The following is a 15,265-nucleotide window of genomic DNA, read 5'->3' as shown; positions in this document are numbered from 1 at the left end:
GAGGATGCAGCCTACAACAGGAAGTACTGAACATAGACTAACCAGCCCATCACAGAGCTAATACAGCTAGAAACACACAACTCTCTCGACAATCTTTTTATGCTTCTATTTTATTTGATTTGCATGATTATGCAATGTAGGAGAAACCTTACATACAACTTAAAATAATATTCCTGTTGGAAAATGAGCGGGGTAGATGTGAGAAAAAGATGGGAGCGGTGGAAACATCCTACCTTGCATCATGTTCCTGTAGGCATTATCAGCGATGGAGTAGATATGAGGGGGGACTTCATGACGTTTCTTCCCTTTGTACATGTCAATGATCTTCTCTGAGTAAATGGGCAGCATTTTATAGGGGTTCACCACCACACAGAACAGGCCGGAGTACGTCTGAGAGAAAAGACCACGGGGAAGATGAGCGTGTGTCAGGGCTCTTTGTACACGTTTGTGTATTATTTCTACTATTGAGAGGACTCAAACAAGTCAGGGACAGAAAGCAATGACAAACACTGAAATATTGTAAAAAATCCCAAATATGGGGACATTTGTGCCACAAGATTTATTTAGGGTCAGTATTTTCATACACGTTAATCTTTACACTAGAAGATTAGGTTGAAATTAGGATTAAAGAATCAATAAAGTCAACAGAAAATCCTCATAAATATAGGTACAAAGATCTGTGTGTGGTTACATGTTAGAATGTGGGTGAATGATTGTGGGAGCATTTACATTTTTTACTGTATACTTACATAAATAAGGCCAGAGAAGTATCTCTCACGGATGTTGTGCAACACGGAGGCTTCGTTCAGGCAGGTGAGCTCAGCCATGTCCTCCACCTTGCTGAACTTGGGTGGGTTCATCTTCTGGATGTCATCCTTGTTGACTGTCATCTTCTTGGCATTGTCAGCCAGCTCCACCAGCACCTCGTCACCGTGCTCCTCCTTGATACTGGCTGCCTCAAAGCCATGCTTCTCCGATGGGATCCACACCAGCTTCTTGGCCGACCAGTCAGCCTGAGCCATGGGGCTGTTCAGCAGGTCTTTGTCCACAAAGAGGAACTTCTCATCATCGCTTGGGGCCTTCTTGGACATCTTGGTTTGAGGTGGAGGGCCAACTGTTGGAAGGAACCAATGAATTGGAAGTCAGAAAAGATTGAACGACAAGGGAAGCAAAAACATAAGGGAGGTGGAAGATTAGGAAGGAAGGAAGGAGCTGGGAAAGAACAGAGGCAGGAGGGAACAAAGCGATACAGGAAGGCAGGGAATAAAAAAGACGAGAGGGGGAGAAATGGGGCTAATATTTAAAAAACATATTGTTATTGGAGCTATGAATAAATAATAGTCACTATATTCTAGAAACGCTAACAAGTCAAACTTTATCAGTACATATCATGGATGAAAAAAAATCCTGCTGCTAGTATTTTGTTTTTCTTCTTGGGGTAAAAAGACAACTGTTTTTGCACAGAGTTAACTAAACAACTGCAGTAAGTGATGAGTCTCTTGGTATAGGAGACATGCTACTAAAGAACACAAAGAGTTACCATGTTTCATCCATCAGGGAGTTTCAGAGTGCAGTCATTCTCACAGACCTCCACCCCCTCTCGACCCTACACTTTCACATACGCCACAAGGGAGACATACACACAGTTCCCCCTTCCCAATGTAGGAAGAAAGATTGAGGCTGGGAAATTGATTTTAATTAAGTCAGTAACAAAGACTGATACACTTTCTCAACAGCTTTATCTGTAATATCTCCAAACTGTTAATGCTCACTTCAATTTACTCATCCTCAGTCATTAAGTCAGTGCTTAATTGACAACATCCATGTTTTCCATGTCTTTCCCTCTCATCTCTCTCTCTCTCTCTCTCTCTCTATCTCTCTCTCTCTCTCTCTCTCTCTCTCTCTGTCTCTCTGCTAAGAGTCTTCAGTCTCGTGCTGTGATGACCATATATGGGCCCCTTCTCTGGAGCAGGACTCTTTTTCTGCAGACCTAAACAGCAAGGCAAGTGAACTCCCAAACAAAGCCCATATAGGGAATAGTATGTCTCTTGCTGGCCTCGTCGTTTACTTCAAAATGATAACAGCGAGGCAGAGAGCCTGAGGGGGGCCCGGAGCTTTAACAACCATGCTTCATATGGGCCCCTAGTGGCATTTAAATGCAAGAGGCTAAATTATGAAAAAGTGTCTGGGAATCAGCCATGTCTGGGAGTGGTACCTGCTGTGGGAGGTGCTGTAAAATGCACAGGTGCAGGAATTGTACCTGAACCTAACTCTATTAAAAGAGAAACAGAAACAAGAGCTCGGTAGCAAATATGTCACATATATCCCCATGTTCCGCACTATATGTTGGAATATGTAACCAAACAAAATTGGTCCAGTGAGTTTAATCCTTTATTTAAACAATATTATGATTGGATTTGTCTCTGAGCTACTCAGTAGAAAACTTAGAGGTTCCTGGATTACAGACGAGTCGCTCATGTTCGCAGGCTGCGACTGCAACCCCTCTTCCCCCTCTTTACAGTGAGACTGGCACACACTTTAATTAAGCGGGAACTATGTAAAAAAGCCACTGAGCCTACTGAGAAAGCCTGCATATGTACCCCAGGGACAAGCCAAACCAAACCACCCAGAAACTACTGAAAGATATTGCATAAATATTAACTGGAAACACAGACAGACGCTTCCTATTTGTCAAAAACTGTAGCCGGTGGAGCAGAGCATAGTTCTGAGGAAACAAGGAAGGGACCAACTGATGCTTTGATGATCAGCTATTTCTGCGGATAAAAGTAAACAGACTTTTCCTGACACTTCCACTGGGCTCAAGTATGTGCAGCCAATCAAAGCCTTTTATCCTCCACCCCTTTAACTTTCCCCACCACTGTGGGTTGAGACATTGTAAACCATCTCTCTCTCTCTGTCTCTGTTTCTCTCTCTCTCTATCTCTCTCTCTCTCTCTCTCTCTCAACACAGCTTTGTACTCAGCCTGTGTATCTCAAGACAGCAGTCTGAAGTGGGGTCGACAACAGGTTGATATAAACTGACTGGAAATGTAAAGGAAGACAAGGCTCCGTTTGTCACCACGTGCATCATTCGCCATGAGACTTAGGTACCCAAACTCCATTATAACTACTGTGTTCAGTCATTCTTTACATTACTGAAAAGATAACACAAGCCAATGCGGGCTGCAGCGTTCGCCGAACTTCAATAAATGCTCCTTTTTAAAAAAAAATTGAGACTGGTAACATTTGTTATCATCATTGTGCAATTTTTATGATGTAGATTGAGGGAGCAAAAGTCGTATCGGCTCCAAATATCGGCTCAAGAAAATCGGCAGTCCGTATCGGTCTTCAGCTAAGGCTGATAAAAAAAATCGGCATCGGCCCTAAACAATCCATATCGGTTGATCCCTAGTATGCGTTAGTTTGTTAGTTTGTGTTAATTAGGGTGTTTAAATAGTTTGAAACACCCTAATTAACACAGTGGCTCACTGACCTACTTAGTTTAGTGCAAACCATCATCTCAAAGCATCAAAGCAGTTTCACATTTCTGTTAAGATGATCAAATTCTTCTCTGTTGTCCATGATTGTCAAACACATCATACCGAGGCTGAGAAGAAAAAATAATACAGATCTTTCCAATAACAATGACTTTATTTTAGAATCTCTATATAAATGACAATAAACAAATTGAAATCTCACCCAGGAGACTAAGCGACCTCTTTCTATTTGTGGGTGTGTGAGAGTCTGACCCTCAGGGCCTGTGAATGATTTTCCTCATTTCCTCTCTTGGCTGTTTCACAAACATTCATCCTGTTATCATCTTCTTTATAATGCATTATAATATGGTGGTTAGGATTACAGCATGCAAATAACGTAATCATGAAGACAAATAGACTAATGACAACACTTAGTTAATCCCATTAGAGAAAAGTTCCTCAGGCATACAGTATGCAAGCGACTGCAGAACCGTTCATTTAAATATAAATATCGCAACCAAATAAACTCTCGAGACAGAACTTCCTTCCCTTTCAGAGATGCCTTGATGTTAAAAATGATAAGTAACAGGTCACAGCAAAAACATCCCTTGTCTTGGCATTGTGTTACTGTGGTAATAGGGAGCAGGGAGTCCAAGAGTGTGAGATATCAATGAGAGTGATATTAGTGTTTCTTTGAGCTGATGAACATTGTATATGTAGAGTAGACTGACAAAGATGGGTGAAATGTGGTTATTAGTAAACGCGTCATGAATGTCCACAATTATGGTGAATGAAATGATACCAGAATATGAAGAAAGGTTAAATAAACACCTTCAAAAGCATCACTGATGTGACAGCTGCAGCTGTAGGTTCTCACTATAATGTCTGCATCTTCGGCCTCAACAGTTCCAGCAGTTTGACAGACGGCAGCTTCATACAACCATATTTGGAAAACAGGAAACTCCATAGTTAGAGTCATGCCTATATCTTTACTGAGATATTCAGACCGAACTTCCTCTTACTTCCTTACTGTACTGCAGTATGATTTTTTCCACCCAGTGTATACAACCACTTCACTGTGTAAAACATTTAATTCAATATACAAAACTAGTTCTGTACAATAAATTCAATGCATACTGTACTGTGGACCTGAGCACGTGCGGGACTCAAATTAACTAATTGGCCTGAATGAGTAAACTGCAAATTGCAAACAAATACATGGTGTCAAAAAGGTAAGCTAATAAGCTAAAGCTAATATATTTCTACTTAATGGTTAATTATATCAGGATAGGAATGTCAAACACATTAAGTTTTTTTTTTCTAGCGTCGTATTCAATGTTTCAATTCGTCATTTTTTATTACGCAAAGGGTAAAACCGACCAAATTCCTCCTCCTCCTCCTCCTCAGTTAAAGTTAGAGAGGGATGCAGTTTGACAAGTGCACTTCAGCATCACCACGAGTGAAAGAGCACTCTAAAACGTAATAATGCCTAAATATACTTACATAATGTGAACAAGTGTTTGGTCAGGGGAGCTTTGGCTTTGGAAAGTCAGGGTCTGGAGCGGCCGGCGTTGGCGAGGTACTCCAAAAACGAAACAGTCCAAATGACCCCCGTCAAATTCACAGCCTTACCATTTAAACTGCGCACTGCTGCGCGAGGGTGGAGCTGCACGAGCTAGACCTCCTCCTCCAGCATCGTCCCGCAGCAGGCAGCATCCACGAGCGGGGCAGGACGCACTGGACATGCGCACTGCGAACTTTGAAGAGTCACAGGAAGGTGTGATGTGAATGGAGAGGTGCTGAATGGAGCAGAGTCATGCTGGTAAAATGTCGATAAAAAATTGTTGAAATTCAAAGATAAATTCTCTCTTCCCACTGCTCTAGTGGGACCGGCACTTTCCACAATACAATGATGTTTGTTTGTGTGTTTAAGTGTTCGGCGTCTGCGCTTTATTTTCCATTTTATGCTGCTTAATACTCCTACTCCACTACATGTATTTGTTAACTATAGATACTACTTTCCAGATTAAGATTTGACTTGCAAAGTGTGCCATAAATTACGTTTTTATAGATTAAATGGCATTAAAATGCATCAGAAAACTCATCAATAATAAAACATATGGTAATATTACACAGCAGGGTTGATGTGCAGCTTAATATGTACTTTTGGTACTTTAAGTACATTTAGCTGATAATGCCTTTGTACTTTAACTAAGGTAACATTTTCAATACAGTGGCTCAGTTCTTTTCAGGTGTCCCAGTGAGCCATACCAGTGTGACAGAGAGCATAATGGATTTCAACCATTGTTAATGTTACTATTTACACCTGCAATCATCAGGCTTTTTTCAAAGAAGACATGCCACTGTCTTCAGTGAAAAAGGCCTAATGAATATTTTTTTTACCTTTACAGGTGAAGTTGTTGAAAGTGGAGTTGAAAGTCTTGTAAACCTCATCAAAATCAGGGTGCATACTTTGTTTTCAGTTTTAGCATCTGTAATCTTTATGTGCTCGGGATCATACACTAACATTTCAGTTAAAACATTGGGTAAAGAAAACCTAAAAAGGCATCATAATTCTATGATGGAGACACAACAACTAAAACCTATGTGGCTGCAAGCTCCGCTCCCACACCCTGTAGAGTTGAAAGATTACGCAATCTGCTCCCACTCCTCATAAGGCAAGCTGTCCCCAGCACAGGAATCCCCCTCTACTGTAACCACTCCAGAGAGATTCCCCCCTAAACATAACTCAGAATTTACAAGATGAACGTGTGTGTGTGTGTACGCTCACACGTCCTCTATCATTACGCACATCACATTCCACAATCACAAACAGCCCTCCATCCCGTCCTGCTGAGTCCCTCCTGTTTCCAGCTTCTTTCCAATGGAACTTCCTATATAAGGACAGCGATCTATTTGCTACAATAAATCAAGCTGCTGGTTGATAGCTGGGGCCTGTTTTGCACCAGAGATGCACAGCACTGTACTGTCTGTGTATGTGTGTGTGTGTGTGTGTGTGTGTGTGTGTATATGTGTGTGTGTGTGTGTGTGTGTGTGCGCGTGAGAAACCTGATGACAAACCAAAGAAGCAACATGGAGGACCTCCGGGCTCCCTCTGGCCAACATCAACTAGATGGGGTGGCGTTAATGAAAGAGAAACGAGGGTTTAAAAACTCAGGGAGAGACAGGGTGAGAGACAAGGCAGAGGGAGGAATGAAGAACGAGACGAGGAGGAGGAGGTGGAGGAGGAGGAGAGAGGGAGACAAAGCAGCAGATACACAGAACAGAGAGGTTGCAGTGTGTGCCATATAAGGACAGTGGGGTCTGTATGGAATCTCGGCAGCTTTCTGTGTTACTTTCAAAGTCTAGCACAGACAAGCACCCCGAGTCCCAGTGACTAAATATGGTCCAACGGCAACAGCATTGTTCAAACAAACAAAGTTGTTTCTTTCCCTGTAAGCCATGGCACACAAATTGTGTATGGCGTATCAATATTTGTAGTGCACTAAGGCAACAAGTCAATATGATGCTATTTGAGTTTGAGCTGATTAAATACAGACTGTCAGATGATTTTTGCATTGCACTAAACTTCGCTTTGCTCTCTATCCACACAAGTATATTACAGAATGATTATCCCATGACTGCTGTCAGAGAAAAGGCCACTTCTATATTTCTCTTTAATGTAATGTAAGGAGATCAATGCAAGAAGAAGAGGGAGAAGGGAGGACAGGAATGTAAAAAAAGAACTTGGGAGAGTTGAAGTGGAAGTATCGGGGCACTGTGTGCTGACAAAATGAGCATGTCCTTAACTTTGGCCAGAACATTTATCCTCCCCTGGTTGTCTGAAATGGAGACTAATCTCTAAGCGATCCCTCAGGGCAATGGATAAACCTGTAAAACGTCTACAGTGATGAGGGGAGGAGGTGTTGAGAGTCAACACAGATAACAAGTCTTTGTGAAGGATGTTTAATCAATAGTCAATGGATCCAACATTGGACTCAGAATTATACAAAATAAATCAAAATCGTAATATTGTTTTAACATATGATATAAGAAATATAATAACGTACATATAAGAAAATGTATGCAACAAATGACTGAAGTTACATCCATCACATTTACGCAGTTCACCACTCTATGTGGACTGTCCTTCAACACGACATGAGAGAACAAATATACAACAAAAACATGAACTGTAATGCAGAGATCTGACATACAGCATGTTTAATGTTTTTCTTCACCTTCATGTCCATAGATGGCCATCTATTGGAGAGAAATATGTTTATGGATATGTTTGACCCTAGTGGAATGCAATTGCTTTCTAATTTGAGCCCAGGGGCAAACATCAGTTCACTCTGCTGCAGTCAAAAAGACCACTGCGTTCAATACTATTTATACAGCTGTCTCTCTTGCACACAACTAATTTATACAGTGGAAGAGAATTGCTACCTGTTACAGGGCAAACTGCCAATCGAACAATCATGTGCCATTGTTCGACTTCTTCCGCTTATATAGCCATTTTCAAGAGAACACTCATATCTGGTGCCAATAAACTAGGCGCCTCAGGGCCACAGCCTTTAAGGGAAAATCATGTTTGCTCCAAGGACGGGATGTGAAATCAGACTCTAAATGTCCCAGATGAGGCCTGCTGTGACTCTATTTTTAGCACATTATGGTTTCCAATGGGACTAATAAGCAATAAATTAGGACGTTGTATAAAGTTAAGTGCACATTACATGCTGCTGCACAACTGTTCTGAAATGGTTACATTTCCTCTTTACAGCTACTCCTTCAGAGGCACGGGTAAATTCAGCTAAATACACTGCACATTATGACCTCATGCTTTCAACGACCTAATTTAAGAGCTATGATCTCATGTATCAAAGCGTCTACAATCAAGAATGAGAGATGCAGATGTGATAGAGGACACAGGGTAAGTAAACATAGAAAAACCTAAAAATAATCTATACATGGATTATGTTCAACTCAGTGTGCAGCATCAGTAATCAGGCTGAGAAATAAACGGCTGCGCCCAAAGATAATCAGTTCCACAAACTCAGGGCTTTAAGTCGCGTGAGATAAGAATGTTAAGTTCCCTTAAATGGTGAGAGAGGAAGTGAGATGCAAAGAGTACCGACTTGTTGCAGTAGATGTTTGTGTTCAGTACAGGGTACATAATGGTGGCTGTTCTTTTGTTTGTCTTGTGTCTTCATTGTTTACACATTTGTGTATTTTATGAGTTGCTGAAATCTAAGGAAGGAGAAGGACCTTTTTTTCCTTTCCTGCATAGTTAAAGGTCCAATATTTTGCTTGTTTCCAGGTTCATACTTGTATTTTGAGTTTCTACCAGAACACGTTTTCATGCTTTAATTTTCAAAAAACATTATTTTTCTGATATTGTCCGTCTGAATATACCTGTATTCACCTTTTGTCTGAAATGCTCCATTTTAGCGCCTGTCACTTTAAGCCACCCTCCTGAAACAGCCAAGTCTGTGTTTCCAGGTCTTCTGCATCTGCACTCTCAGCATCTCTGTACCATCATTGCAGCCGGGGATTGACTGTAATGGTACTTTCTACCCGTATAGATGTGACATCCCAACTGCACAAAAGTCCTGATGGCTCGTTTAAAGGCAGTTTTTAAATACAGGCTGTGTGTACATAAATACAGGCATTTCTCTGGGGACTTTCACAGCATTTATGTAACACATTGATGTGCTTTATAATGAAAAAAAGAAACATGGAAATCTTACTTTTTACAATATGGGACCTTCAACAAAATGCTGGCGTTGCTATCATAGATTTTCATATGGTCATAAGGACTTCAACACCCCTGTAACTAAGATGCGGACAACACAGCAAAAGAGGTGAACAAACAGGAGAGTGGCTACATAAAAAATATCTGAAGGATGCCCATTCAACACAAGTAGCACTGGGGCAGGGGCATTACACTAGGGTTTGGCTGCGCAGACCAACACAATGAGTACAAAAATGTTAAGACAATCACAGGAAAATAACTGAATGCAAATGTAGAAATATTTCAGGTGCTGGTTATTCAGCACTGCTTAAACTGTACTGTGATGCACTGCACTGCATATAGCAAATGCTCAAAAGTGCCAACTGTACTTCCAAATACAGTTCTATCTTTAAGTTTACAAGTCTAAAATAAAGAGTTAACGCTATATCTTCCTATAGTTGAACTGACATAATACAAGTAGAGATGATTTTAACCACAGTATTAGAGTGCACTTTTTTCTTTTTTTTTTACACACAATGTCACGTGATAGAGCTACAGATAAAGGATATGAGGTTTCAACAGGTTTCAACAAAGTATCACTGTTTTTCAACTCTGTAGCAGTCTTCAGCCTTGTCTTTGGTGAGGCTGCCACCATGTGGTAGCCAATAAAATAACACTTCCACAAATGTTTGTGATTCAATTAAATGAATACATATAAAACGTTTATTTTTGAACAAATAAAAGACAATAAAAAAGTATCAAAAAATAAAAATAAAAATAGAAAGACATCAAGGAATGTCATCTCTGCCTGAATTATTGAGAGAACAAACAATATGTATTAATGCAAGCAGAACCACCATGACTAATGCTAAACCTATTGGTAAAGTTAGATGTTCAAACCTGAACAAAAAAGGCCAGCTGGGCTCATTGGCAACTTACAGTTCGAAGCAATACAAAGGATTTGTGCATTTTTATCAGCAGACTTCACTCATATAATCCATGCTGTAATGCCTGTAGATTACACTCTCCACTGTGGACAAGGAGATCATGTAACTTAAATCGCCCCCAAACAAGTGTGTGTGAATGCATATTTATAGTCCATCGTGTGCCAGCACTCGAGTGCATCAACCTTTAGGCATCAGGTCCAGGTACGCTGTTGCTTGCAGTAGCGCCAGCAGGCAGAGAGGCACCCCGCAGAAACACCTTTCCACCACTATCACCGCTGTTCACGAAGTGGCACACCAAGCTGTAGAGAAGAGGTCTGCAAAGTAAAATGTGAAAACAATTAATTTGTGATAAACATTTTCTATGGTAAAGGCAAAGTGAGAGAAAATGGGTCAACCGATAAGAGTCAAGGCTTGGATCAAAGCCAGGTCATTTAGGTTACCAATATTAATCAGACTGATATCGGTATCGCCGTTTCATCGTTTTTCAAAGCTTTGCAGAACATTTTATGCAGAAAATGATGCTTGCGTTGATTTTGAAATGGTGTCATAAACATACTGAACAAGATGTTTATTTAGCTATTTATTTCACTTTTATTCATTCTTTATTTTCTGTACTTTTGCATAGTCATAACGGTGCACAACCCACAAAGAAAAGGCCTATTTTCATACCAGCTCGGGTCGCCATATTGGTAATCAGTGAAATTTCGGTTGGGCCCTGATCCAAATGACTCACCAGTTATTATTCAAAGTATGTGTTTTTCCCTGGTCGTACACAGAGAGAAATCAAAGTGACACAAGCCAGACTACGATCCCAGGTGCATCTGCTGAGCCATGCGTGCTAAGCTAAACCCCCTCAGCAAAAAGTTAATTTCACAATACAAACTAATGATCCTGTTTTTCTCCAAAGCATTGGTGGAATGAACAGGAATGATTGAACATCTTTAGGTATTTCAAGATAGATGATTCACAAGGCTTATGAAATTATTGTCCCATAACTGACCATACCACCCCCCAAGAGAGTTTAGTAAATCTTTGAACACTGTGTTTGACAGCAGAGTGCACTTACACAGACTTGGCACTTGTATCCTCTGTGACTTTCAGCTCATTTGCCAGGAACTGTCTGTCCAAGGGAACTTCAGGTTGGCCTGACTCTGAGAAATCAAACATAGCTGAGTTTAGAAGTAGTCTAGTAGAGTTTGCTCTACAATAGTGACTGGTTAAGTTTCCAAAACAGTAGCTGAAATCTGAGTCTTTATTGTTTTTAAGCATAATACTGTAAAACATAACTCATTGACCATTAAGTCAATTAGGAAAGGTATAATAGTATTTTCGACACGTGGTCTAAGAGATTTCTAAGTAGAATGTGCCACAATCATTGATGACACTATGTAACGTATACAGTACATGTATGGCAAGCGGTTTTAACATTTGATAGATACACTGGATATGTATTGTAGATATCTGGATTTCATTTCTTCCTTGTCAGATTTCAGATATCCACACTTAAATTCTCACTAGTACAAATGATGTCACTTTTGCCATTCATGTGTATTGGGCTTACAATCTTGGTTATCCACAATTACATTTTAGAAATCTGGAATGAACAATCTGGATATCTATAATGTCATTCTTAATAGGAGAAACTCCTGTTTCAGATATCTGCAATCAAACTGTTATAAGTCATACTCTTTATTTCAGATATCCCAAATGAAACATCATTCCAGATATTCATAGTATAATTTTGACAATCCAAGATACATTCTCCATCAATCATCTGCAGCCGCTTGTCCCTGATGGGGTCGTGGGGGGCTGGAGCCGATCAGGGTATACCCTGGACACGACGGCAGTCTATCACAGGGCACATAGAGACAGACAACCATTCACACTCACATTCACACCTACAGGAAATTTTAGAGTCATCAGTTAACACCAAAAACACATTCTGACCAGTAAAAATGACATTACGGATATGTACAACTGTGATTTCCCTAGTAATAGTAACATTACAGATATCCAGAATGTTCATTAGATTTCTAAAATGTAATGGTGGATATCTAGAATTGAGAACCCAATACATATGAATGGCAAAAGTGACGTCATTTCAACTAGTAAGAATGATGTTGTGGATATCTGAAATTATCATTCTGACTAATAAGAATTCACTTTTGACCAGGAGAAATGATACTATGGATATCTTAAATGCAATTACAGTGTGATTCTATTAAACGTTAAAACCGCTTGCCATAGTAAATGTGCGTCATCATTTATTGGTAAGGTTCCCTCGGTTTGTGAAACCCCTAGTTGTGCTGGGACCTTTATCTTGTCACCCACCTGCTGTCAGGACTGACGCAGTGTATCTGTACTTGTTGAACTCCAGGTACTCCCGGATGAGCTCGTTGATGAGCAGGTTTTCGTGGGACAGCGGCGGACGAGGTTCACGCTGGTCGTCCAAGGCGCTGAACACCTCTGCCCGGATACGAGCCTTCAGCTGGCCAAGCACACCACGGGATTCAAGCGTTTCCCTCACGGCTAAAACATTCAGGTTTTATTGGATTAATAAGAAATCATGTACTTTGTTAGCAGTACAGTTGTAGTAGCAGCTAGCAGGTTGGTGCGTTCAACTAGATTAACGTTTCCCCAAACTGGCGGTCTCTTATAATATTTGCCGTACTCTACTCATTAATTTGCGAATTTAAACTCATGTTACGTATTGCCAAAAAAAAGAACTTCTTTATATATGACTGGAAATCCTATCATAATCAATATGAATCACTCTTGATATCGGCATACATGTAAATATGAATAAGTATTTTGATTTCATGAATGTACTCCTACAACCATCCTCGGTCAAAGTAACCTAACGTTAGCCATCTAGCTAACCTCGCTAGCTGGCTTCAGTGTTCACTATTGTAAAGCTTGCGAGCGGTGGGAAATCCACAAAAACGTAGATTTATGTGGCACAAAACGTGTATTTATATAGGCCGAATTGAAATGTACATTTTAGCAGTAGATACGTTCTTGGCTCACTTGAAGGCGTGAATTTGTTGACAGCTAGGTTCAATGATCTGTTTAATTGTTGTTTTTTTTAATGGACCCACACGAACGAGGGCGCCATGGTGTCGAGCTAAGCTAACTCAACCACTGTTACCAGCAATGTGACTAACGCGCTGTCAATCTGTCGTGTAGCTATTTTGATTTCAGAAGGTAACGGTAATAAGCTGACAAAATCACAAATGATAGTGAGCGCTTACCACACTTCAGTTCAGTGATGGTCGCCATTGCAACAAGTGTCAACAAACCACTGCTGCAACAGTTCATCCTCATCATCAAACCGTAGAGTTCTGCCATCTAGTGACGGAGTTGTGCAACGTTAACTACCGTTGCTATGGTCTGTGAACCGGTGAGCTGCTGGAGTGGTTATGGATCAGTGGCGGGGGTTACATTTCACTGTTTTGCATGTTTAAGTAGCGATAATTTGAAATAAAATAAGTGCATATACTTCTAAAGAAACCTATTTGATAGTTCCTTTAAGGAAAACAATATTTATATAACCGACATATAAACAAGGGGGGTAATCTTTGTCGCCCAGGGCAACGTTGTGCTGTCAGGCTACTAGCTACATCAGAGATCTTCAATAGAGGGTCCAGGACCCCCATGAGGTCTTCAGAGTTGCTGCAAGGGGTCCGCCAAACTGTTTGATAATCTTTCCAACGCTTTTTTTTTTTTGCAAAAAAATTGGTGAAAATTAACATGAATTATTCATTCATTCATTCATCTTCAACCACTTGTTCCTGTCGGGGTCGCGGGGGGGATGGAGCCGATCCCAGCTGACATGGGGCGTGAGGCTGGGTACACCCTGGACAGGATGCCCGTTTATCGCAGGGCACATAGAGACGAACAGAGACGGACAACCATTCACACCTACGGGCAATTTTAGGGTCATCAGTTAACCTAACACGTGCATGTTTTTGGACTGTGGGAGGAAACCGGAGAACCCGGAGAAAACCCACGCAGACACGGGGAGAACATGCAAACTCCACACAGAAGGGCCCCAGCCGCGATTCGAACCAGGAACCCTCTTGTTGTGAGGCGACAGTACATTAGCAAAGACAAAATTGTGAATAAATAAATAAATGCATTTACACAACTTTGATGAAAGGCTTACTGGCTTATAGGCATGGCAGCTACTAAAGTAGCCATGCACAGATACAGAGCTGAAGGAAGCATGTATGCTTAACATTCACATATGATAAATAAAAATTAGTAGTGGGACATAATTAAAAAAATGTATCTGATTAATTAGAGGCTTTGTGATTAATTAATCACTTATCAATATTTGACTTAAGAAGCAACATTTTTCAATTTAAATTTGATTTTGGTATATGACTCAATACACACCAATGAGTTTAAACAACAAAATGTGTTTTTTTTCTATCAGTGAGCACTAACCTTTCGTAAACATTTAAGTTTTAAACACATTTGTTTCGGTTTATAACAAATAAAACAGTGCTTAGTATGGTATATTCAAGAAAAGTGGAAAACTAACACTGCAAAAGTATTTAAAATAATATCCTTGGCATAAAATAAACAGTTAAACATAGAGGGTTTTCTGTCCCATATTTTCAAAAACACAGAAACAAAAATGATCCATCGACTAATGACAGTCCCTCCTAGGGAATGTGATACATTTGTAATAATGTATGCGGTAAAGAGGTGTAGACTTGAGAATTAAGACTTTGAAGGAGTCAGACTTGCTGTATATCGTAAAAAGTAGGACTTGAGACTTGACTTGACTTCCTAAAGACTTGACTGACCATGACCTAAGGTGCTGTATTTGAAATACTGAAGAAAAAGTTGCGTCCACTTGGTTCTCAGTGACTGTTCCCCAACTCATCAAATACCACTATTACTAATGTGGCACAAGGCATTCACATGCGTGGCCGGACTGCATTTACTATAGTGCTTTTATCCACAGTGCTTTTTTGCCTACCATGCAAAGTGCTCAGGAATAATTTGGGGTTCAGTGTCTTGCGCAACACTTTGACATATGGACAGAAGGAGCCAGGAATTGAACTGACTACCCTGCAATCAGTGGACAACCCACTCTAC

General features: G+C 40.4%; 2 protein-coding genes across 4 annotated transcripts in view; both read right to left on the bottom strand.

Annotated features, from left to right (window-relative positions):
- myh11a (myosin, heavy chain 11a, smooth muscle) overlaps positions 1-5,125 on the bottom strand; it is a 29,874-nt gene extending 24,749 nt beyond the window's left edge. For all 3 annotated transcript variants that reach the window (XM_083938171.1, XM_083938172.1, XM_083938173.1), the window contains exons 1-3: positions 4,979-5,125; positions 750-1,114; positions 234-390 (exon numbers count right to left, since the gene is read on the bottom strand). In XM_083938171.1, coding sequence (XP_083794297.1) covers positions 234-390; positions 750-1,091 — 499 coding nt within the window. In that variant the 5' untranslated portion in view covers positions 1,092-1,114; positions 4,979-5,125. The remainder of the gene's footprint in view (positions 1-233; positions 391-749; positions 1,115-4,978) is intronic.
- Positions 5,126-9,786: 4,661 nt separating this feature from the next.
- On the bottom strand, positions 9,787-13,482 carry cep20 (centrosomal protein 20). The gene is made up of 4 exons (XM_083938540.1): positions 13,408-13,482; positions 12,488-12,685; positions 11,223-11,307; positions 9,787-10,470 (listed from the first exon to the last, which is right to left on the bottom strand). The coding sequence occupies exons 1-4, from the start codon at positions 13,478-13,480 to the stop codon at positions 10,341-10,343; spliced, it is 486 nt and encodes a 161-aa protein (XP_083794666.1). The 5' UTR covers positions 13,481-13,482; the 3' UTR covers positions 9,787-10,340.
- Positions 13,483-15,265: the final 1,783 nt, after the last annotated feature.

This window comes from Echiichthys vipera, assembly GCF_963691815.1.
Source record: "Echiichthys vipera genome assembly, chromosome: 2".
In the NCBI taxonomy this organism is placed as follows: Eukaryota; Metazoa; Chordata; class Actinopteri; order Perciformes; family Trachinidae; genus Echiichthys; species Echiichthys vipera.
Note: the sequence above shows the minus strand (reverse complement) of the source record. Positions and strands in the feature narration are given on the sequence as shown.